Source organism: Bombina bombina, chromosome 4 (genome assembly GCF_027579735.1).
Source record: "Bombina bombina isolate aBomBom1 chromosome 4, aBomBom1.pri, whole genome shotgun sequence".
Taxonomy (NCBI): domain Eukaryota; kingdom Metazoa; phylum Chordata; class Amphibia; order Anura; family Bombinatoridae; genus Bombina; species Bombina bombina.
The window spans coordinates 49,310,583-49,331,386 of record NC_069502.1 but is presented as its reverse complement, the minus strand read 5'-3'; the positions used below and the strand labels follow the sequence as shown (position 1 = coordinate 49,331,386).

The window sequence follows — 20,804 nt, the reverse complement described above, 5'->3', positions numbered from 1 at the left end:
TTGGGGTATTTATATTCTTACAATGAGCAAGTTATTGGGGTATTTATATTCTTACAATGAGCAAGTTATTGGGGTATTTATATTCTTACAATAAGCAAGTTATTGGGGTATTTATATTCTTACATTGAGCAAGTTATTGGGGTATTTATATTCTTACATTGAGCAAGTTATTGGGGTATGACAAGAATATATAAAAAATTGTTTCGCAAACTTTTTAATAGACAAAGGTTGAAAACCTCTGCTGGCAGTTTGTGATAAAAGTAATGTGCAAATCATACTATTCACGTTTCTTTTTCTTTTTTTTTCTTTTTCTTTTTTTTTCTCTTTCTTTTTTTTTCTCTTTCTTTTTTTTTCTCTTTCTTTTTTTTTCTCTTTCTTTTTTTTTCTCTTTCTTTTTTTTTTCTCTTTCCTTTTTTTTCTCTTTCCTTTTTTTTTCTCTTTCCTTTTTTTTTTTCCCTTTTTTTTTTTCTCTTTTTTTTTTCTCTTTCTCTTTTTTTTTTTCTCTTTTTTTTTTTCTTTTTTTTTTTCTCTTTTTTTTTTCTTTCTTTTTTTTTTTCTCTTTCTCTTTTTTTTTTCTCTTTCTCTTTTTTTTTTCTCTTTCTCTTTTTTTTTTCTCTTTCTTTTTTTTTTTTCTTTCGTGTGGCATTTTCCGTGTTCCACTATGCGGACCACACACCAATAAGAGTCCAAGACTTGCAAAATACTCACTCTAATGCGGTATAATTATTTCCATCCCCACACAAATTCTAGTATTACATTACCTTAGTTATGCATTTTTCAGTGTCTTGTGACACTGGACCACAGACAAAATCCTTTGTTTCTACCTAGGTGGTTAGTTCTTAAGGGGTCTCCGATCTGCACGCAAAAGCTAGTGATCTGCTTATGGTGGCAGCTCACCCCTCCCTGCTGGCTCCCGTTAGCACTCCCCACCACGAGAACACAAATATACAAGAGGTTTTCACAGTGCAAATCCCAATCCATCTCAGCCCTAGCACCTCAGGATCGCTCTATGCAGCATGCTATCCAGGTTATGTGCTTTTGATTAGGCTCCATTCCCATCTTGTACCTGCTTCAAACCCAGCAGATGACTCCACCACAATAAATTATAGCAGCCAGGGGACCACCATGAAGTATGTAACTGTGGGGACAAAAAAGCTGCCCTACAGAAGGTAGCTAGGTCTACAGCAAATTAACATTGTAAGGGCCCATGAAGAGGGCAGAACACATTGGTCGATCCACATGTCCTATAGGGATTGTCATTCCCAGCTAATCGTCCTAGAAAGGATCCAGCCCCCAGGCTAAATTTAAGAGGCTGGCTGTAGCCTGTTGGGTTACATGGGGGCACCCATGTGTGTCTTAGTGGCTCCAGGGCCTAATTGTAAGGTGCCAGTGGTGCTCTAGTGCCAGGCTTGCCAAGCCCAGCTTTAAAGAATTTAACAGTGTCATTTTGTGAGCACAATTTACAAGTTTTTGCAAATTAAGTGCAATTCAGGGATACACCTCTTGAAAAGCCTGATAGTTCATGATCTCCTTTGGACAATTAGAGACAGATGTATGTGAGCATGTGCTAAGTAATTACTGTGTTGCTTTTGTGCGATGGAGGTACTCAAGCTTCTTTTCAGAGACATGATGCATGCAAAATAATGTATATTACAATTTTGTTTTGTTTTCCAAAATGAAAGGGACATGAAACTCCAAATTAGTTCTTGATTCAGATAGAGTACTATTTAAAAAAGAACAGACTTAGAGACATGAAACCCACATTTTTTCTTTCGTGATTTAGAAAGAGCATGTCATTTTAAACAACTTTCTAATTTACTTCTATTATCTAATTTGCTTCATTCTCTTGATATCACTTGCTGAAAAGCATATCTAGATATGTTCAGTAGCTGCTTATTGGTTGCTGCACATAGAGGCCTTGTGTGATTGGCTCACACATGTGCATTGCTATTTCTTCAACAAAGGATATCTAAATAATTTAGCAAATTAGATAATAGAAGTAAATTGGAAAGTTGTTTAAAATTACATGCCCTATCTGAATCATGAAAGTTTGATTTTGACTAGACTGTCCCTTTAAGTTCACTTTGCTGAAAAGCAGCTAGGAAGGGTCAGGAGTGTGCATGTGACTGAAGCACTGTATGGTGGCAGTTTTGTAAGAATGCAGTTTTATATATGTTCAAGAAAACAAGATGGCACTGGTGTTTGCACGAACTGCTGAGATATAGTGCTCCATTTATGGCATAATCTTAATGCAGCCAGAACTAAACAATATTTATATATATTGGAAACATTTTTTGTTTCATTTCCCTTTTAGGAGGTTTGACTTTGCACTAAATAGAACAGTGATTCTCATTAGAGAAATTACTTTTTCTTTACTTTTGGTAACTTTCCAAAACAGAATGTTTATTAATAAAGTGCACTACAGTATTCCCTATTTATACATCAGTCATTCTTATGTTAATGATTTCTAATTTGTTTTGTTGCAGTTACTGGATTTAGCCTTTGGGGGGCAGTGTTATCTATGGGGCTAGTCTGCACTCTGTACACTACTCTGGTGAGTTATAATGCTCTCTATAGTACATGATCTATCCTAGTTTTAAAGATATGAAGCCATGCATGTTGAGTGGCTATGTACGTGCTCAGATTTGCATCTGTGGGTTTTTTTTTTTTTTTTTTTTTTAAAGTTAAAACAGCATTTGTTTTTACAGTCCTTTTATTTTTCTATTATTGCAAAATGTGTTGCTGTAGTATACTGATGTAGAAACTTTCATATCCCTTACAAATCTTCTTACATCATGAATACAAATGGAAGTGTTTCTCACAGAAAATATTTTTTCAGCTGTTTTTTTAAGCTGACCATAAAGTAAAGAAAGCTTGCTGAACCCCAAGCAGCCAAATATAAGAAATGTATAGACAGTGTCTCCTGACACAGATAAAAAAAAAAAAAATCAGTTTGATGTAAATACACATTAACATTTAACTTCTATTTGGATCTAGTTTTTATGAATTGATTTTCTGACAGTTAAAGGGACATACGACTCATATACTAAATCGCTTGAAATGATGCAGCATGTCTGTAAACAGATGACATGAAAATATCACCTGAACGTAAAAAATGAAGATATTTCTCCAACATAGGTGTGTCCGGTCCACGGCGTCATCCTTACTTGTGGGATATTCTCTTCCCCAACAGGAAATGGCAAAGAGCCCAGCAAAGCTGGTCACATGATCCCTCCTAGGCTCCGCCTACCCCAGTCATTCTCTTTGCCGTTGTACAGGCAACATCTCCACGGAGATGGCTTAGAGTTTTTTAGTGTTTAACTGTAGTTTTTATTATTCAATCAAGAGTTTGTTATTTTAAAATAGTGCTGGTATGTACTATTTACTCAGAAACAGAAAAGAGATGAAGATTTCTGTTTGTATGAGGAAAATGATTTTAGCACCGTAACTAAAATCCATGGCTGTTCCACACAGGACTGTTGAGAGCAATTAACTTCAGTTGGGGGAACAGTGTGCAGTCTCTTGCTGCTTGAGGTATGACACATTCTAACAAGACGATGTAATGCTGGAAGCTGTCATTTTTCCCTATGGGATCCGGTAAGCCATGTTTATTACGATGGTAAATAAGGGCTTCATAAGGGCTTATTAAGAATGTAGACTTTTCTGGGCTAAATCGATTCATTTTTAAAACATATTTAGCCTTGAGGAATCATTTTATCTGGGTATATTGATATTATAATATCGGCAGGCACTGTATTAGACACCTTATTTCTCTGGGGCTTTCCCAAAGCATAAGCAGAGCCTCATTTTCGCGCCGGTGTGGCGCACTTGTTTTTGAGAGGCATGGCATGCAGTCGCATGTGAGAGGAGCTCTGATACTTAGAAAAGGCTTTCTGAAGGCGTCATTTGGTATCGTATTCCCCTTTGGGTTTGGTTGGGTCTCAGCAAAGCAGATACCAGGGACTGTAAAGGGGTTAAAGTGTTAAAACGGCTCCGGTTCCGTTATTTTAAGGGTTAAAGCTTCCAAATTTGGTGTGCAATACTTTTAAGGCTTTAAGACACTGTGGTGAAAATTTGGTGAATTTTGTACAATTCCTTCATGTTTTTTCGCAATTGCAGTAATAAAGTGTGTTCAGTTTAAAATTTAAAGTGACAGTAACGGTTTTATTTTAAAACGTTTTTTGTACTTTATTATCAAGTTTATGCCTGTTTAACATGTCTGAACTACCAGATAGACTGTGTTCTGAATGTGGGGAAGCCAGAATTCCTGTTCATTTAAATAAATGTGATTTATGTGATAATGACAATGATGCCCAAGATGATTCCTCAAGTGAGGGGAGTAAGCATGGTACTGCATCATTCCCTCCTTCGTCTACACGAGTCTTGCCCACTCAGGAGGCCCCTAGTACATCTAGCGCGCCAATACTCCTTACTATGCAACAATTAACGGCTGTAATGGATAATTCTGTCAAAAACATTTTAGCCAAAATGAACCCTTGTCAGCGTAAGCGTGGCTGCTCTGTTTTAGTTACTGAAGAGCATGACGACGCTGATATTAATATCTCTGAAGGGCCCCTAACCCAATCTGAGGGGGCCAGGGAGGTTTTGTCTGAGGGAGAAATTACTGATTCAGGGAACATTTCTCAACAGGCTGAACCTGATGTAATTGCATTTAAATTTAAGTTGGAACATCTCCGCATTCTGCTTAAGGAGGTATTATCCACTCTGGATGATTGTGAAAAGTTGGTCATCCCAGAGAAACTATGTAAAATGGACAAGTTCCTAGAGGTGCCGGAGCTCCCAGAAGCTTTTCCTATACCCAAGCGGGTGGCGGACATTGTTAATAAAGAATGGGAAAGGCCCGGTATTCCTTTCGTCCCTCCCCCCATGTTTAAAAAATTGTTTCCTATGGTCGACCCCAGAAAGGACTTATGGCAGACAGTCCCCAAGGTCGAGGGAGCGGTTTCTACTTTAAACAAACGCACCACTATACCCATAGAGGATAGTTGTGCTTTCAAAGATCCTATGGATAAAAAATTAGAAGGTTTGCTTAAAAAGATGTTTGTTCAGCAGGGTTACCTTCTACAACCAATTTCATGCATTGTCCCTGTCACTACAGCCGCATGTTTCTGGTTTGATGAGCTGATAAAGGCGCTCGATAGTGATCCTCCTCCTTATGAGGAGATTATGGACAGAATCAATGCTCTCAAATTGGCTAATTCTTTCACCCTAGACGCCACTTTGCAATTGGCTAGGTTAGCGGCTAAGAATTCTGGGTTTGCTATTGTGGCGCGCAGAGCGCTTTGGTTGAAATCTTGGTCGGCTGATGCGTCTTCCAAGAACAAGCTACTAAACATTCCTTTCAAGGGGAAAACGCTGTTTGGCCCTGACTTGAAAGAGATTATCTCGGATATCACTGGGGGCAAGGGCCACGCCCTTCCTCAGGATCGGCCTTTCAAGGCGAAAAATAGACCTAATTTTCGTCCCTTTCGTAAAAACGGACCAGCCCAAAGTGCTACGTCCTCTAAGCAAGAGGGTAATACTTCTCAAGCCAAGCCAGCTTGGAGACCAATGCAAGGCTGGAACAAGGGAAAGCAGGCCAAGAAGCCTGCCACTGCTACCAAGACAGCATGAAATATTAGCCCCCGATCCGGGACCGGATCTGGTGGGGGGCAGACTCTCTCTCTTCGCTCAGGCTTGGGCAAGAGATGTTCTGGATCCTTGGGCGCTAGAAATAGTCTCCCAGGGTTATCTCCTGGAATTCAAGGGACTTCCCCCAAGGGGGAGGTTCCACAGGTCTCAGTTGTCTTCAGACCACATAAAAAGACAGGCGTTCTTACATTGTGTAGAAGACCTGTTAAAAATGGGAGTGATTCATCCTGTTCCAATAAGAGAACAAGGGACGGGGTTCTACTCCAATCTGTTCATAGTTCCCAAAAAAGAGGGAACGTTCAGACCAATCTTAGATCTCAAGATCTTAAACAAGTTTCTCAAGGTTCCATCTTTCAAGATGGAAACCATTCGAACTATTCTTCCTTCCATCCAGGAGGGTCAATTCATGACCACGGTGGATTTAAAGGATGCATATCTACATATTCCTATCCACAAGGAACATCATCGGTTCCTAAGGTTTGCATTCCTGGACAAACATTACCAGTTCGTGGCGCTTCCTTTCGGATTAGCCACTGCTCCAAGGATTTTCACAAAGGTACTAGGGTCCCTTCTAGCGGTGCTAAGACCAAGGGGCATTGCAGTAGTACCTTACCTGGACGACATTCTGATTCAAGCGTCGTCCCTTCCTCAAGCAAAGGCTCACACGGACATTGTCCTGGCCTTTCTCAGATCTCACGGCTGGAAAGTGAACGTGGAAAAGAGTTCTCTATCCCCGTCAACAAGGGTTCCCTTCTTGGGAACAATTATAGACTCCTTAGAAATGAGGATCTTTCTAACAGAGGCCAGAAAAACAAAACTTCTAGACTCTTGTCGGATACTTCATTCCGTTCCTCTTCCTTCCATAGCTCAGTGCATGGAAGTGATCGGGTTGATGGTAGCGGCGATGGACATAGTTCCTTTTGCGCGCATTCATCTAAGACCATTACAACTGTGCATGCTCAGTCAGTGGAATGGGGACTATACAGACTTGTCTCCGAAGATACAAGTAAATCAGAGGACCAGAGACTCACTCCGTTGGTGGCTGTCCCTGGACAATCTGTCTCAAGGGATGACGTTCCGCAGACCAGAGTGGGTCATTGTCACGACCGACGCCAGTCTGATGGGCTGGGGCGCGGTCTGGGGATCCCTGAAAGCTCAGGGTCTTTGGTCTCGGGAAGAATCTCTTCTACCGATAAATATTCTGGAACTGAGAGCGATATTCAATGCTCTCAAGGCCTGGCCTCGGCTAGCGAGGACCAAGTTCATACGGTTTCAATCAGACAACATGACAACTGTTGCGTACATCAACCATCAGGGGGGAACAAGGAGTTCCCTAGCGATGGAAGAAGTGACCAAAATCATTCTATGGGCGGAGTCTCACTCCTGCCACCTGTCTGCTATCCACATCCCAGGAGTGGAAAATTGGGAAGCGGATTTTCTGAGTCGTCAGACATTGCATCCGGGGGAGTGGGAACTCTATCCGGAAATCTTTGCCCAAGTCACTCACCTGTGGGGCATTCCAGACATGGATCTGATGGCCTCTCGTCAGAACTTCAAAGTTCCTTGCTACGGGGCCAGATCCAGGGATCCCAAGGCGGCTCTAGTGGATGCACTAGTAGCACCTTGGACCTTCAAACTAGCTTATGTGTTCCCGCCATTTCCTCTCATCCCCAGGCTGGTAGCCAGGATCAATCAGGAGAGGGCGTCGGTGATCTTGATAGCTCCTGCGTGGCCACGCAGGACTTGGTATGCAGATCTGGTGAATATGTCATCGGCTCCACCTTGGAAGCTGCCTTTGAGACGAGACCTTCTTGTTCAGGGTCCGTTCGAACATCCGAATCTGGTTTCACTCCAGCTGACTGCTTGGAGATTGAACGCTTGATTTTATCGAAGCGAGGATTCTCAGATTCTGTTATCGATACTCTTGTTCAGGCCAGAAAGCCTGTAACTAGAAAGATTTACCACAAAATTTGGAAAAAATATATCTGTTGGTGTGAATCTAAAGGATTCCCTTGGGACAAGGTTAAGATTCCTAGGATTCTATCCTTCCTTCAAGAAGGATTGGAAAAAGGATTATCTGCAAGTTCCCTGAAGGGACAGATTTCTGCCTTGTCGGTATTACTTCACAAAAAGCTGGCAGCTGTGCCAGATGTTCAAGCCTTTGTTCAGGCTCTGGTTAGAATCAAGCCTGTTTACAAACCTTTGACTCCTCCTTGGAGTCTCAATTTAGTTCTTTCAGTTCTTCAGGGGGTTCCGTTTGAACCCTTACATTCCGTTGATATTAAGTTATTATCTTGGAAAGTTTTGTTTTTAGTTGCGATTTCTTCTGCTAGAAGAGTCTCAGAATTATCTGCTCTGCAGTGTTCTCCTCCTTATCTGGTGTTCCATGCAGATAAGGTGGTTTTACGTACTAAACCTGGTTTTCTTCCAAAAGTTGTTTCTAACAAAAACATTAACCAGGAGATTATCGTACCTTCTCTGTGTCCGAAACCAGTTTCAAAGAAGGAACGTTTGTTGCACAATTTGGATGTTGTTCGCGCTCTAAAATTCTATTTAGATGCTACAAAGGATTTTAGACAAACATCTTCCTTGTTTGTTGTTTATGCAGGTAAAAGGAGAGGTCAAAAAGCAACTTCTACCTCTCTCTCTTTTTGGATTAAAAGCATCATCAGATTGGCTTACGAGACTGCCGGACGGCAGCCTCCCGAAAGAATCACAGCTCATTCCACTAGGGCTGTGGCTTCCACATGGGCCTTCAAGAACGAGGCTTCTGTTGATCAGATATGTAGGGCAGCGACTTGGTCTTCACTGCACACTTTTACCAAATTTTACAAGTTTGATACTTTTGCTTCTTCTGAGGCTATTTTTGGGAGAAAGGTTTTGCAAGCCGTGGTGCCTTCCATTTAGGTGACCTGATTTGCTCCCTCCCTTCATCCGTGTCCTAAAGCTTTGGTATTGGTTCCCACAAGTAAGGATGACGCCGTGGACCGGACACACCTATGTTGGAGAAAACAGAATTTATGTTTACCTGATAAATTTCTTTCTCCAACGGTGTGTCCGGTCCACGGCCCGCCCTGGTTTTTTAATCAGGTCTGATAATTTATTTTCTTTAACTACAGTCACCACGGTACCATATGGTTTCTCCTATGCAAATATTCCTCCTTAACGTCGGTCGAATGACTGGGGTAGGCGGAGCCTAGGAGGGATCATGTGACCAGCTTTGCTGGGCTCTTTGCCATTTCCTGTTGGGGAAGAGAATATCCCACAAGTAAGGATGACGCCGTGGACCGGACACACCGTTGGAGAAAGAAATTTATCAGGTAAACATAAATTCTGTTTTTACCTTACAATTTCTTCTGCTCACTATAGTAAGTGAACAGTTATACTTCAGCTGCTGTCCAGCTGCAAGTTGGAAAAAAAATGGCCATTCAGCATCAGCAGGTCACTGAAATATCATGAGATTTCATAGTCGACTTCCTTAAACTGAATAGGAAAGTAACATGACTGTGCCTGCACATGTCAGAAGCACACTCCCTTGCAAGTCCTGGGACTAGCATTCTGATTGGCTGCTTAAAGTCACTTTACAGTTTGCTTAGGAGCCTTTTGTGGAGAATATATTCCTTTTTTACATAAAGATGTTCTGGTGATATTTTCTATCCAGCTTTTTACAGCTATGCTGCATCACTTTAAGTACTTCAACATTTGAGTATCATGTCCCTTTTAATAAGTGTATTATAATTTTTTAGCAAACTTGATTCATGCAGCTGGTTAAATAAATTAGTGAGATCTGCAGGTAAAAAAGGTTAGAGAACATGAGGGCCGTGAGTGGCAAGCCCTAGGAATGCCCCTGTCCATCCCACTCTCTGAGCTGTCAGTCTTATTTCACATAGGAAAACTATAAAGTGCAATGCAATTTGTAAAAAAACACACAGGCATATACAGAGTAGAATTCTTACTTGTTACACAGAAAAAGCACATTTAGAATTTGTAAAATCCCAATCTTAAATACACTGCTTTATACAGACTCTAAACGCATTAAACACAAAATTGTGCAAAGTTTAATTGTAACAAAGTCTAAAGTAAATCAGAATACATAGAACACAGTGTAAATGTCCAAAACTCTAATTACACATAGTGCTATATACTGTGCTTGTGCCTTTCTAGAATCTTGTGAGTAACCTTATTTTCTTTTTTATTTATTTTTTTAAATCTGTGCAAAAAGTGGCAGATAAATATTTATTCACTTCTAAGACAGAAAAAATATCTGTTCAAAACAAGGAGGTTTTATGAGTGATAACTGATACCAGAGGATGTGGGCCCTGCCCTGTACTTACCACATTTATATATGCAGTATATTTTCGCAATTAATCACTGCTTTCTTTCATGTAATTAGCAAGAGTCCATGAGCTAGTGACGTATGGGATATACATTCCTACCAGGAGGGGCAAAGTTTCCCAAACCTTAAAATGCCTATAAATACACCCCTCACCACACCCACAATTCAGTTTTACAAACTTTGCCTCCTATGGAGGTGGTGAAGTAAGTTTGTGCTAGATTCTACGTTGATATGCGCTCCGCAGCAGGTTGGAGCCCGGTTTTCCTCTCAGCGTGCAGTGAATGTCAGAGGGATGTGAGGAGAGTATTGCCTATTTGAATGCAATGATCTCCTTCTACGGGGTCTATTTCATAGGTTCTCTGTTTTCGGTCGTAGAGATTCATCTCTTACCTCCCTTTTCAGATCGACGATATACTCTTATATATATATACCATTACCTCTGCTGATTTTCGTTTCAGTACTGGTTTGGCTTTCTACAACATGTAGATGAATGTCCTGGGGTAAGTAAGCTTATTTTCTGTGACACTCTAAGCTATGGTTAGGCACTTTTTTATAAAGTTCTAAATATATGTATTCAAACATTTATTTGCCTTGACTCAGGATGTTCAACATTCCTTATTTTCAGACAGTCAGTTTCATACTTGGGATAATGCATTTGTTTCAATCATTTTTTCTTACCTTAAAAAATTTGACTTTTTCCCTGTGGGCTGTTAGGCTCGCGGGGGCTGAAAATGCTTCATTTTATTGCGTCATTCTTGGCGCGGCCTTTTTTTGGCGCAAATTTTTTTTTTCTGTTTCCGGCGTCATACGTGTCGCCGGAAGTTGCGTCATTTTTTGACGTTTTTTTGCGTCAAAAGTGTCGGCGTTCCGGATGTAGCGTCATTTTTGGCGCCAAAAGCATTTAGGTGCCAAATAATGTGGGCGTCTTATTTGGCGCTAAAAAATATGGGCGTCATTTTTTGTCTTCACATTATTTAAGTCTCATTATTTATTGCTTCTGGTTGCTAGAAGCTTGTTCACTGGCATTTTTTTCCCATTCCTGAAACTGTCATTTAAGGAATTTGATCAATTTTGCTTTATATGTTGTTTTTTCTATTACATATTGCAAGATGTTCCACGTTGCAACTGAGTCAGAAGATACTTCAGGAAAATCGCTGCCCAGTGCTGGAGCTACCAAGCTAAGTGTATCTGCTATAAATTTTTGGTATCTGTTTCTCCAGCTGTTGTTTGTATTGCATGTCATGACAAACTTATTAATGCAGATAAAATTTCCTTTAGTACTGTTACATTACCTGTTGCTGTTCCGTCAACATCTAATTTTCAGAGTGTTCCTGATAACATAAGAGATTTTATTTTTTAAATCCATTAAGAAGGCTATGTCTGTTATTTCTCCTTCTAGTATACATAAATGTCTTTTAAAACTTCTCTTTTTTCAGATGAATTTTTAAATTAACATCATCATTCTGATACTGATAATGGTTCTTCTGGTTCAGAGGTTTCTGTCTCAGAGGTTGATGCTGATAAATCTTTGTATTTGTTCAAGATGGAATTTATTCGTTCTTTATTTAAAGAAGTATTAATTGCATTAGAAATAGAGGATTCTGGTCCTCTTGATACTAAATCTAAACGTTTAAATAAGGTTTTTAAATCTCCTGTAGTTATTCCAGAAGTGTTTTATCTCCCCGATGCTATTTCTGAAGGAATTTCCAGGGAATGGAATAATTTGGGACAAAATCCCTAAGGTTAATGGGGCTGTCTCTACTCCTGCTAAAACGTACTACTATTCCTACGGCAGATAGTACTTCATTTAAGGATCCTTTAGATAGGAAAATTGAATCCTTTCTAAGAAAAGCTTACTTATGTTCAGGTAATCTTCTTAGACCTGCTATATTTTTAGCGGATGTTGCTGCAGCTTCAACTTTTTGGTTAGAAGCTTTAGCGCAACAAGTAACAGATCATAATTTTATAGCATTATTATTATTCTATAACATGCTAATAATTTTATTTGTGATACCATCTTTTGATATCATTAGAGTTGATGTCAGGTATATGTCTCTAGCTATTTTAGCTATGAAAGCTTTATGGCTTAAAACTTGGAATGCTGATATGTCTTCTAAGTCAACTTTGCTTTCCCTTTCTTTCCAGGGTAATAAATTATTCGGTTCTCATTTGGATTCTATTATCTCAACTGTTACTGGAGGGAAGGGAACTTTTTTACCAAAGGATAAAAAATCTAAGGTAAATTTAGGTCTAATAATCGTTTTCGTTCCTTTCCTCACAACAAGGAACAAAAGTCTGATCCTTCATCCTCAGGAGCGGTATCAGTTTGGAAACCATTTCCAGTTTGGAATATATCCAAGCCTTATAGAAACCTAAAGCCATCTCCTAAGTACCCATGAAGGTGCGGCCCTCATTCCAGCTCAGCTGGTATGGGGCAGATTACGTTTTCTTCAAAGAAATTTGGATCAATTCCGTTCACAATCTCTGGTTTCAGAACATTGTTTCAGAAAGGTACAGAATTGGCTTCAAGTTAAGGCCTCCTGCAAAGAGATTTTTTTCTTTCCCGTGTCCCAGTAAACACAGCAAAGGCTCAGCATTTCTGAAATGTGTTTCAGATCTAGAGTTGGCTGGAGTAATTATGTCAGTTCCAGTTCTGGAACAGGGGCTGGGGTTTTATTCTATCTCTTCATTGTACCAAAGAAGGTCAATTCCTTCAGACCAGTTCCGGATCTATCAATATTGAATCGTTATGTAAGGATACCAACATTCAAGATGGTAACTGTAGGACTATCCTGCCTTTTGTTTCGCAAGGGCATTATATGTCTACAATAGATTTACAGGATGCATATCTGCATATTCTGATTCATCCAGATCACTTTTAGTTTCTGAGATTCTCTTTTTAGACAAGCATTACCAGTTTTGTGGCTCTACCGTTGGCCTAGCATCAGCTACAAGAATTTTTTCAAAGGTTCTCGTGTCCTGTCTGTAATCAGAGAACAGGGTTTTGGTATTTCCTTATTTGGACGATATCTCGGTACTTGCTCAGTCTTCACATTTTCGCAGAATCTCATACGAATCGACTTGTGTTGTTTCTTCAAGATCATGGTTGGAGGATCAATTTACCAATCAGTTCATTGATTCCTCAGACAAGGGTAACCTTTTTAGCTTTCCAGATAGATTCAGTGTCTATGACTCTGTCCTTGTCAGACAAGAGAAGTTTAACATTGATATCAGCTTGTCAAAACCTTCAATCACAATCATTCCCTTTGGTAGCCTTATGCATGGAAATTTTAGGTCTTAGGACTGCTGCATCGGATGCGATCTCCTTTGCTCGTTTTCACATGCGACCTCTTCAGCTCTGTATGCTGAACCAATGGTGCAGGGATTACACAAAGATATCTCTGACATGGTGGACAGATCACCATCGTTTAGTTCAGGGGGCTTCTTTGTTCTTCCGACCTGGACTATAATCTCAACAGATGCAAGTCTTACAGGTTGGGGAGCTGTGTGGGGGTCTCTGACGGCACAAGGGGTTTGGGAATCTCAGGAGGTGAGATTACCGATCAATATTTTGGAACTCTGTGCAATTTCCAGAGCTCTTCAGTCTTGGCCTCTTCTGAAGAGAGAGTTGTTCATTTGTTTTCAGATAGACAATGTCACAACTGTGGCATACATCAATCATCAAGGAGGGACTCACAGTCCTCTGGCTATGAAAGAAGTATCTCGAATTTTGGTTTGGGCGAAATCCAGCTCCTGTCTAATCTCTGCGGTTCATATCCCAGGTATAGACAATTGGGAAGCGGATTATCTCAGTCGCCAAACGTTGCATCCGGGCGAATGGTCTCTTCACCCAGAGGTATTTCTTCAGATTGTTCAAATGTGGGAACTCCCAGAAATAGATCTGATGGCTTCTCATCTAAACAAGAAACATCCCTGGATCCTCGGGCGGAGGCAGTGGATGCATTATCACTTCCTTGGAAGTATCATCCTGCCTATATCTTTCCGCCTCTAGTTCTTCTTCCAAGAGTATTCTCCAAGATTCTAAAGGAATGCTAGTTTGTCCTGCTGGTAGCTCCAGCATGGCCTCACAGGTTTTGGTATGCGGATCTTGTCCGGGTGGCCTCTTGCCAGCTGTGGACTCTTCCGTTAAGACCAGACTTTCTGTCGCAAGGTCCTTTTTTTCTATCAGGATCTCAAATCCTTATATTTTAAGGTATGGAGTTTGAACGCTTGATTCTTGGTCAAAGAGGTTTCTCTGACTCTGTGATTATAATATATCTCTCTAGATACAGATTTACGAGCCTGTCACATAGTATCAGAGTCTGGAAGACTTATATTTCTTAGTGTCTTTCTCTTCTTTTTTCTTGGCATTCTTTTTGAATACTGAGAATTTTACAGTTTCTTCAGGATGGTTTAGATAAAGGTTTGTCCGCAAGTTCCTTGAAAAGACAAATCTCTGCTCTTTCTGTTCTTTTTCACAGAAAGATTGCTAATCTTCCTGATATTCATTGTTTTGTACAAGCTTTGGTTCGTATAAAATCTGTCATTAAGTCAATTTCTCCTCCTTGGAGTTTGAATTTGGTTCTCGGGGCTCTTCAAACTCCTCCTTTTGAACCCATGCATTCTTTGGTCGTTATATTACTTTCTTGGAAAGTTTTTTGTTTCTTTTGGCCATCTCTTCTGCCAGAAGAGTCTCTGAATTATCTGCTCTTTCTTGTGAGTCTCCTTTTCTGATTTTGCATCAGGATAAGGCGGTGCTGCGAACTTCTTTTGAATTTTTTACCCAAGGTTGTGAATTCTAACAAAATTAGTAGAGAAATTGTGGTTCCTTCATTATGTCCTAATCCTATGAATTCTAAGGAGAAATCATTGCATTCTTTGGATGCTGTTAGAGCTTTGTAATATTATGTTGAAGCTACTAAGTCTTTCCGAAAGACTTCTAGTCTATTTGTCATCTTTTCCGGTTCTAGAAAGGCCAGAAAGCTTCTGCCATTTCTTTGGCATCTTGGTTGAAATCTTTATTTCATCATGCCTATGTCGAGTCGGGTAAAATTCCGCCTCGAAGGATTACAGCTCATTCTACTAGGTCAGTTTCTACTTCCTGAGCGTTTAGGAATGAAGCTTCGGTTGATCAGATTTGCAAAGCAGCAACTTGGTCCTCTTTGCATACTTTTACTAAATTCTACCATTTTGATGTGTTTTCTTCTTCTGAAGCAGTTTTTGGTAGAAAAGTACTTCAGGCAGTGGTTTCAGTTTGAATCTTCTGCTTATGTTTTTCATTAAACTTTATTCTGGGTGTGGATTATTTTCAGCAGGAATTGGCTGTCTTTATTTTATCCCTCCCTCTCTAGTGACTCTTGCGTGGAAAGATCCACATCTTGGGTAGTCATTATCCCATACGTCACTAGCTCATGGACTCTTGCTAATTACATGAAAGAAAACATAATTTATGTAAGAACTTACCTGATAAATTCATTTCTTTCATATTAGCAAGAGTCCATGAGGCCCGCCCTTTTTTGTGGTGGTTATGATTTTTTTGTATAAAGCACAATTATTCCAATTCCTTATTTTTTTTATGCTTTTGCACTTTTTTCTTATCACCCCACTTCTTGGCTATTCGTTAAACTGAATTGTGGGTGTGGTGAGGGGTGTATTTATAGGCATTTTAAGGTTTGGGAAACTTTGCCCCTCCTGGTAGGAATGTATATCCCATACGTCACTAGCTCATGGACTCTTGCTAATATGAAAGAAATGAATTTATCAGGTAAGTTCTTACATAAATTATGTTTTCTTTCATGTAATTAGCAAGAGTCCATGAGCTAGTGACGTATGGGATAATGACTACCCAAGATGTGGATCTTTCCACGCAAGAGTCACTAGAGAGGGAGGGATAAAATAAAGACAGCCAATTCCTGCTGAAAATAATCCACACCCAGAATAAAGTTTAATGAAAAACATAAGCAGAAGATTCAAACTGAAACCACTGCCTGAAGTACTTTTCTACCAAAAACTGCTTCAGAAGAAGAAAACACATCAAAATGGTAGAATTTAGTAAAAGTATGCAAAGAGGACCAAGTTGCTGCTTTGCAAAGTTCTTACATAAATTATGTTTTTCAGAAGTTCTGCATAAAAATAAATGGTTTAACCCAAGTGTCGACAAATCTGTTTAAGATTTAGGAGCCAGTAAGAATGTTTAGGAGCCAGACAGGGATATTTGTCTAAACATATATGGAGAATAACCCAAAAAGTTAGTAGCCAGTGAGCAGTGGTTTAAACCCATTTAAAAGTTGTTGGTTTTTGTTAGCTGATTTTCATAGATTTTGCTTTTTCAGAGCGTTCCAAGAATATTCATCTTGAAAATGCACTTGAGCATCTATCTCCCTTTGACAAATTAGAGACAGATATTTCTTTCATGTAATTGGCAAGAGTCCATGATCTAGTGACGTATGGGATATACAATCCTACCAGGAGGGGCAAAGTTTCCTAAACCTCAAAATGCCTATAAATACACGCTTCACCACTCCCACAATTCAGTTTTACAAACTTTGCCTCCTATGGAGGTGGTGAAGTAAGTTTGTGCTTGAGTTTTATGATTTCTTCTGTGATAAGAGCTTCTAAGCATTCTGAAGGGAGTATTGCCTGTGTGATGTTATGGTTTTCCTCACGGGAAATCTTTTCAAGGGTTCTCTATTATCTGTCGTAGGGGTTCATCTACCTCCCTTTCACATCGACTATATACTCTTATATACCATTACCTCTGCTGATAGTTTTCATTACTGGTTTGGCTATCTGCTATATGTGAATTGGTGTTTTTCGGTAAGTATGTATTATTATTTTAAGACACTCTCAGCTATGGTTTGGCGCTTTATGTATTAATATAAAGTTTTAAATAGATGTATTGTACTTATATTTGCCATGAGTCAGGTCTATTTGTATTTCCCTTTGCAGTCCAGCAGTTGTTTTATGGGAATCATGTTTAGGAATTTTGTTTTACCTGGGGTATAGTCTTTTTTTTTTTCTTTTTTTTTTTCTTTTTTTTTTCAATTTGACTTGTTTTTTTCTTGGAAAACTTGCTGGCAAATTAGTCTCGTAAAGGCACAAAATGCTGTTGCGTTATTTTTTGGCGCAAGAATTTTTGGGCGATAGTGCGTCTGTCATGAGGCAAGTTCGTCATTTCCTGTGTCTTATTTGACGCTAGGTTGTTTGGCGTGAAATTGTGTTTGACGCGAGTTGCGTCATTTCCGGATATTTGTTAGCGCCAAAACATTTCTCAGCTTCCTTTTGCGTTGTGCATCATACTTGGCGCCAACATTTTTTTTTATTTTACCTCCCTCCCTATATGCTCCTTGCCTTCATTATGCTCAGAGGGCTATTCTATTTGCTTTTTTTGCCAATTTTAGCATTTGCATTTCCCATTCCTGAAACTGCTATATGTGGAAATAAGATATTTCTGTTTAAAGTTTTCTCCAACATTGGTGTGTCCGGTCCACGGCGTCATCCAGTACTTGTGGGAAATATTCTCTCCCACAGGGAAAGGCAAGGAGAGCACACAGCAAGAGCTGTCCATATAGCTCCGCCCCCCAGTCTCGTCTTGTTTCGTTCGAATGACTGGATATGGCAGTGAGGGGAGGAGCTATATAGCAGCTCTGCTGTGGGTGATCCTCTTGCAACTTCCTGTTGGGAAGGATAATATCCCACAAGTAATGGATGATCCGTGGACTGGATACACTACAAGAGAAATAAATTTATCAGGTAAGCATAAATTATGTTTTTTTGTATGCTTTTTACTTTTTATTTTATCACCCCACTGCTTGGCTATTCGTTAAACTGAATTGTGGGTGTGGTGAGGCGTGTATTTATAGGCATTTTGAGATTTGGGAAACTATGCCCCTCCTGGTAGGAATGTATATCCCATACGTCACTAGCTCATGGACTCTTGCCAATTACATGAAAGAAATTAATTTATCAGGTAAGTTCTTACATAAATTATGTTTTTTAACTGGTTACACATGTTGCAGGTTCAGCATAAAGGGCAGCATACTTGGAGAACTCTAAATGTTACTGTGTACTACAATATATTATAAATATTGCAGGACACCGTGTGTAACTGTAAAGCTATTTATTCTGTTTTATGCGGGTAGTACAGCCAGTCAGATTGCCATTCCGCCCACACCAATGAAAGAGTACGCCCCTGCATTGTTCTTTATCTACTGTATCTCAGGTCTGACCTCTTGCACAGTAGTAAATTACAGGAAAACCAGGCAAAGTAAATTGTACTTTAAATATTTTTGTAGGATTTACTCAAGTTCCTGGGCGTTCAGTATGTAATTATGTCAGTACTGAGAATGGAGGGGGGGGGTGATGGTTAATACCCTTCACATTGCTGATGTTGGCTTATAAAAGCCATTTTTAATAGAGGCACATTCATTACAAAATGCTTGGTATGTAGGTCATCAGTTTCCTATTGTACAAAGATATCTCAATTAATATCTTTAAAACCGATTTACGACACTCTGACGTGGTGAACAGACCCACCATCGTTTAGTTCAGGGGGCTTCTTTTGTTCTTCCGACCTGACTATGATTTAACAGATGCAACCTTACAGGTTGGGGACCGTTGGGATTCTAGACAGCACAAGGGTTTGGGAATCTCAGGAGGTGAGATTACCAATCAACATTTTGGAACTCCGTGCAATTTCAGAGCTCTTCAGTTCATGGCCTCTTCTAAAGAGAGAGTCGTTCATTGTTTTTCAGAGGACAATGTCACAACCGTGGCATATGTCAATCATCAAAGGAGGAATCACAGTCCTTTGGCTATGAAAGAAGTATCTTGAATACTGGATGGTCGGAACCAGATCCTGTCTAATTTCTGCGGTTCATATCCCATGTATAGACAATTGGGAAGCGGATTATCTCAGTCGCCAAACGTACATCCGGGCGAATGGTCCTTCACCCAGAGGTTTTCTCAGATTGTTCAAATGTGGGACTTCCAGAAATAGATCTGATGGCTTCTCATCTAAACAAGAAGCTTCCAGGTATCTGTCCAGATCCAGGGATCCTCAAGCGGAGGCATGGATGCATTGTCACTTCCTTGGAAGTATCATCCTGCCTATATCTTTCCGCCTCTAGTTCTTCTTCTTCAAGAGTGATTTCAAGATTCTAAAGGAGTGCTCGTTTTGTTCTGCTGGTGGCTTCAGCATGGCCTCACAGGTTTTGGTATGCGGATCTTGTCCGGATGGCCACTTGCCAACCGTGAACTCTTCCGTTAAGACCAGACCTTCTATCGCAAGGTCCTTATTTCCATCAGGATCTCAAATCCTTAAATTTGAAGGTATGGAGTTTTAACGCTTGATTGTCAGTCATAGAGGTTTCTCTGACTCTGTGATTAATACTATGTTACAAGCTCGTAAATCTGTATCTAGGAAGATATACTATCGAGTCTGGAAGATTTACATTTCTTGGTGTTTTTCTCATCATTTTTCTTGGCATTCTTTTAGAATTCCTAGAATTTTACAGTTGCTTCAGGATGGTTTGGATAAAGGTTTGTCTGCAAGTTCCTTGAAAGGACAAATCTCTGCTCTTTCTGTTTTTTTCACAGAAGATTGCTAGTCTTCCTGATATTCGTTGTTTTGTACAAGCTTTGTTCGTATAAAACCTGTCATTAAGTCAATCTCTCCTCCGTGGAGTTTGAATTGGTTCTGGGGCTCTTCAAGCTCCTCCTTTGAACTATGCATTCGCTGGACATTAATTTACTTTCTTGGAAGTTTTTTGTTTCTTTTGGCCATCTCTTCTAGAAGAGTTTCTGAATTATTTGCTCTTTCTTGTTGAGTCTCCTTTTCTGATTTTTCATCAGGATAGGCGGTGTTGCGACTTCTTTTAAATTTTTACCCAAGGTTGTGAATTCTAACAACATTAGTAGAGAAATTGTGGTTCCTTCATTGTGTCCTAATCCTAAGAATTCTAAGGAAAAGTCGTTGCATTCTTTGGATGTAGTTAGAGCTTTGAAATATTATGTTGAGGCTACTAAGGATTTCCGAAAGACTTCTAGTCTATTTGTTATCTTTTCCGGTTCTAGGAAAGGTCAGAAGGCTTCTGCCATTTCTTTGGCATCTTGGTTAAAATCTTTGATTCATCATGCTTATATCGAGTCGGGTAAAACTCCGCCTCAAAGGATTACAGCTCATTCTACTAGGTCAGTTTCTACTTCCTGGGCGTTTAGGAATGAAGCTTCGGTTGATCAGATTTGCATAGCAGCCACTTGGTCTTCTTTGCATACTTTTACTAAATTCTACCATTTTGATGTGTTTTCTTCTTCTGAAGCAGTTTTTGGTAGATAAGTACTTCAGGCAGCTGTTTCAGTTTGATTCTTCTGCTTATAATTTCAGTTTTTTTCATTATAAGATTTAAACTTGGTTTTGGGTGTGGATTTTTTTCAGCGGAATTGGTTGTCTTTATTTTATCCCTCCCTCTCTAGTGACTCTTGCGTGGAAGATCCACATCTTGGGTAGTCATTATCCCATACGTCACTTGCTCATGGACTCTTGCTAATTACATGAAAGAAAACATAATTTATGTAAGAACTTACCTGATAAATTCATTTCTTTCATATTAGCAAGAGTCCATGAGGCCCACCCCTTTTTTGTGGTGGTTATGATTTTTTTGTATAAAGCACAATTATTCCAATTCCTTATTTTTATGCTTCGCACTTTTTTCTTATCACCCCACTTCTTGGCTATACGTTAAACTGATTTGTGGGTGTGGTGAGGGGTGTATTTATAGGCATTTTGAGGTTTGAGAAACTTTGCCCCTCCTGGTAG

At 39.7% G+C, this 20,804-nt stretch overlaps 1 protein-coding gene across 1 annotated transcript in view; it reads left to right on the top strand.

Moving 5' to 3' along the window:
• LOC128656839 (sodium-dependent multivitamin transporter) overlaps positions 1–20,804 on the top strand; it is a 339,096-nt gene that overhangs the window by 156,665 nt on the left and 161,627 nt on the right. The window contains exons 6-7 of the mRNA XM_053711005.1: positions 2,487–2,554; positions 16,293–16,402. Coding sequence (XP_053566980.1) covers positions 2,487–2,554; positions 16,293–16,402 — 178 coding nt within the window. The remainder of the gene's footprint in view (positions 1–2,486; positions 2,555–16,292; positions 16,403–20,804) is intronic.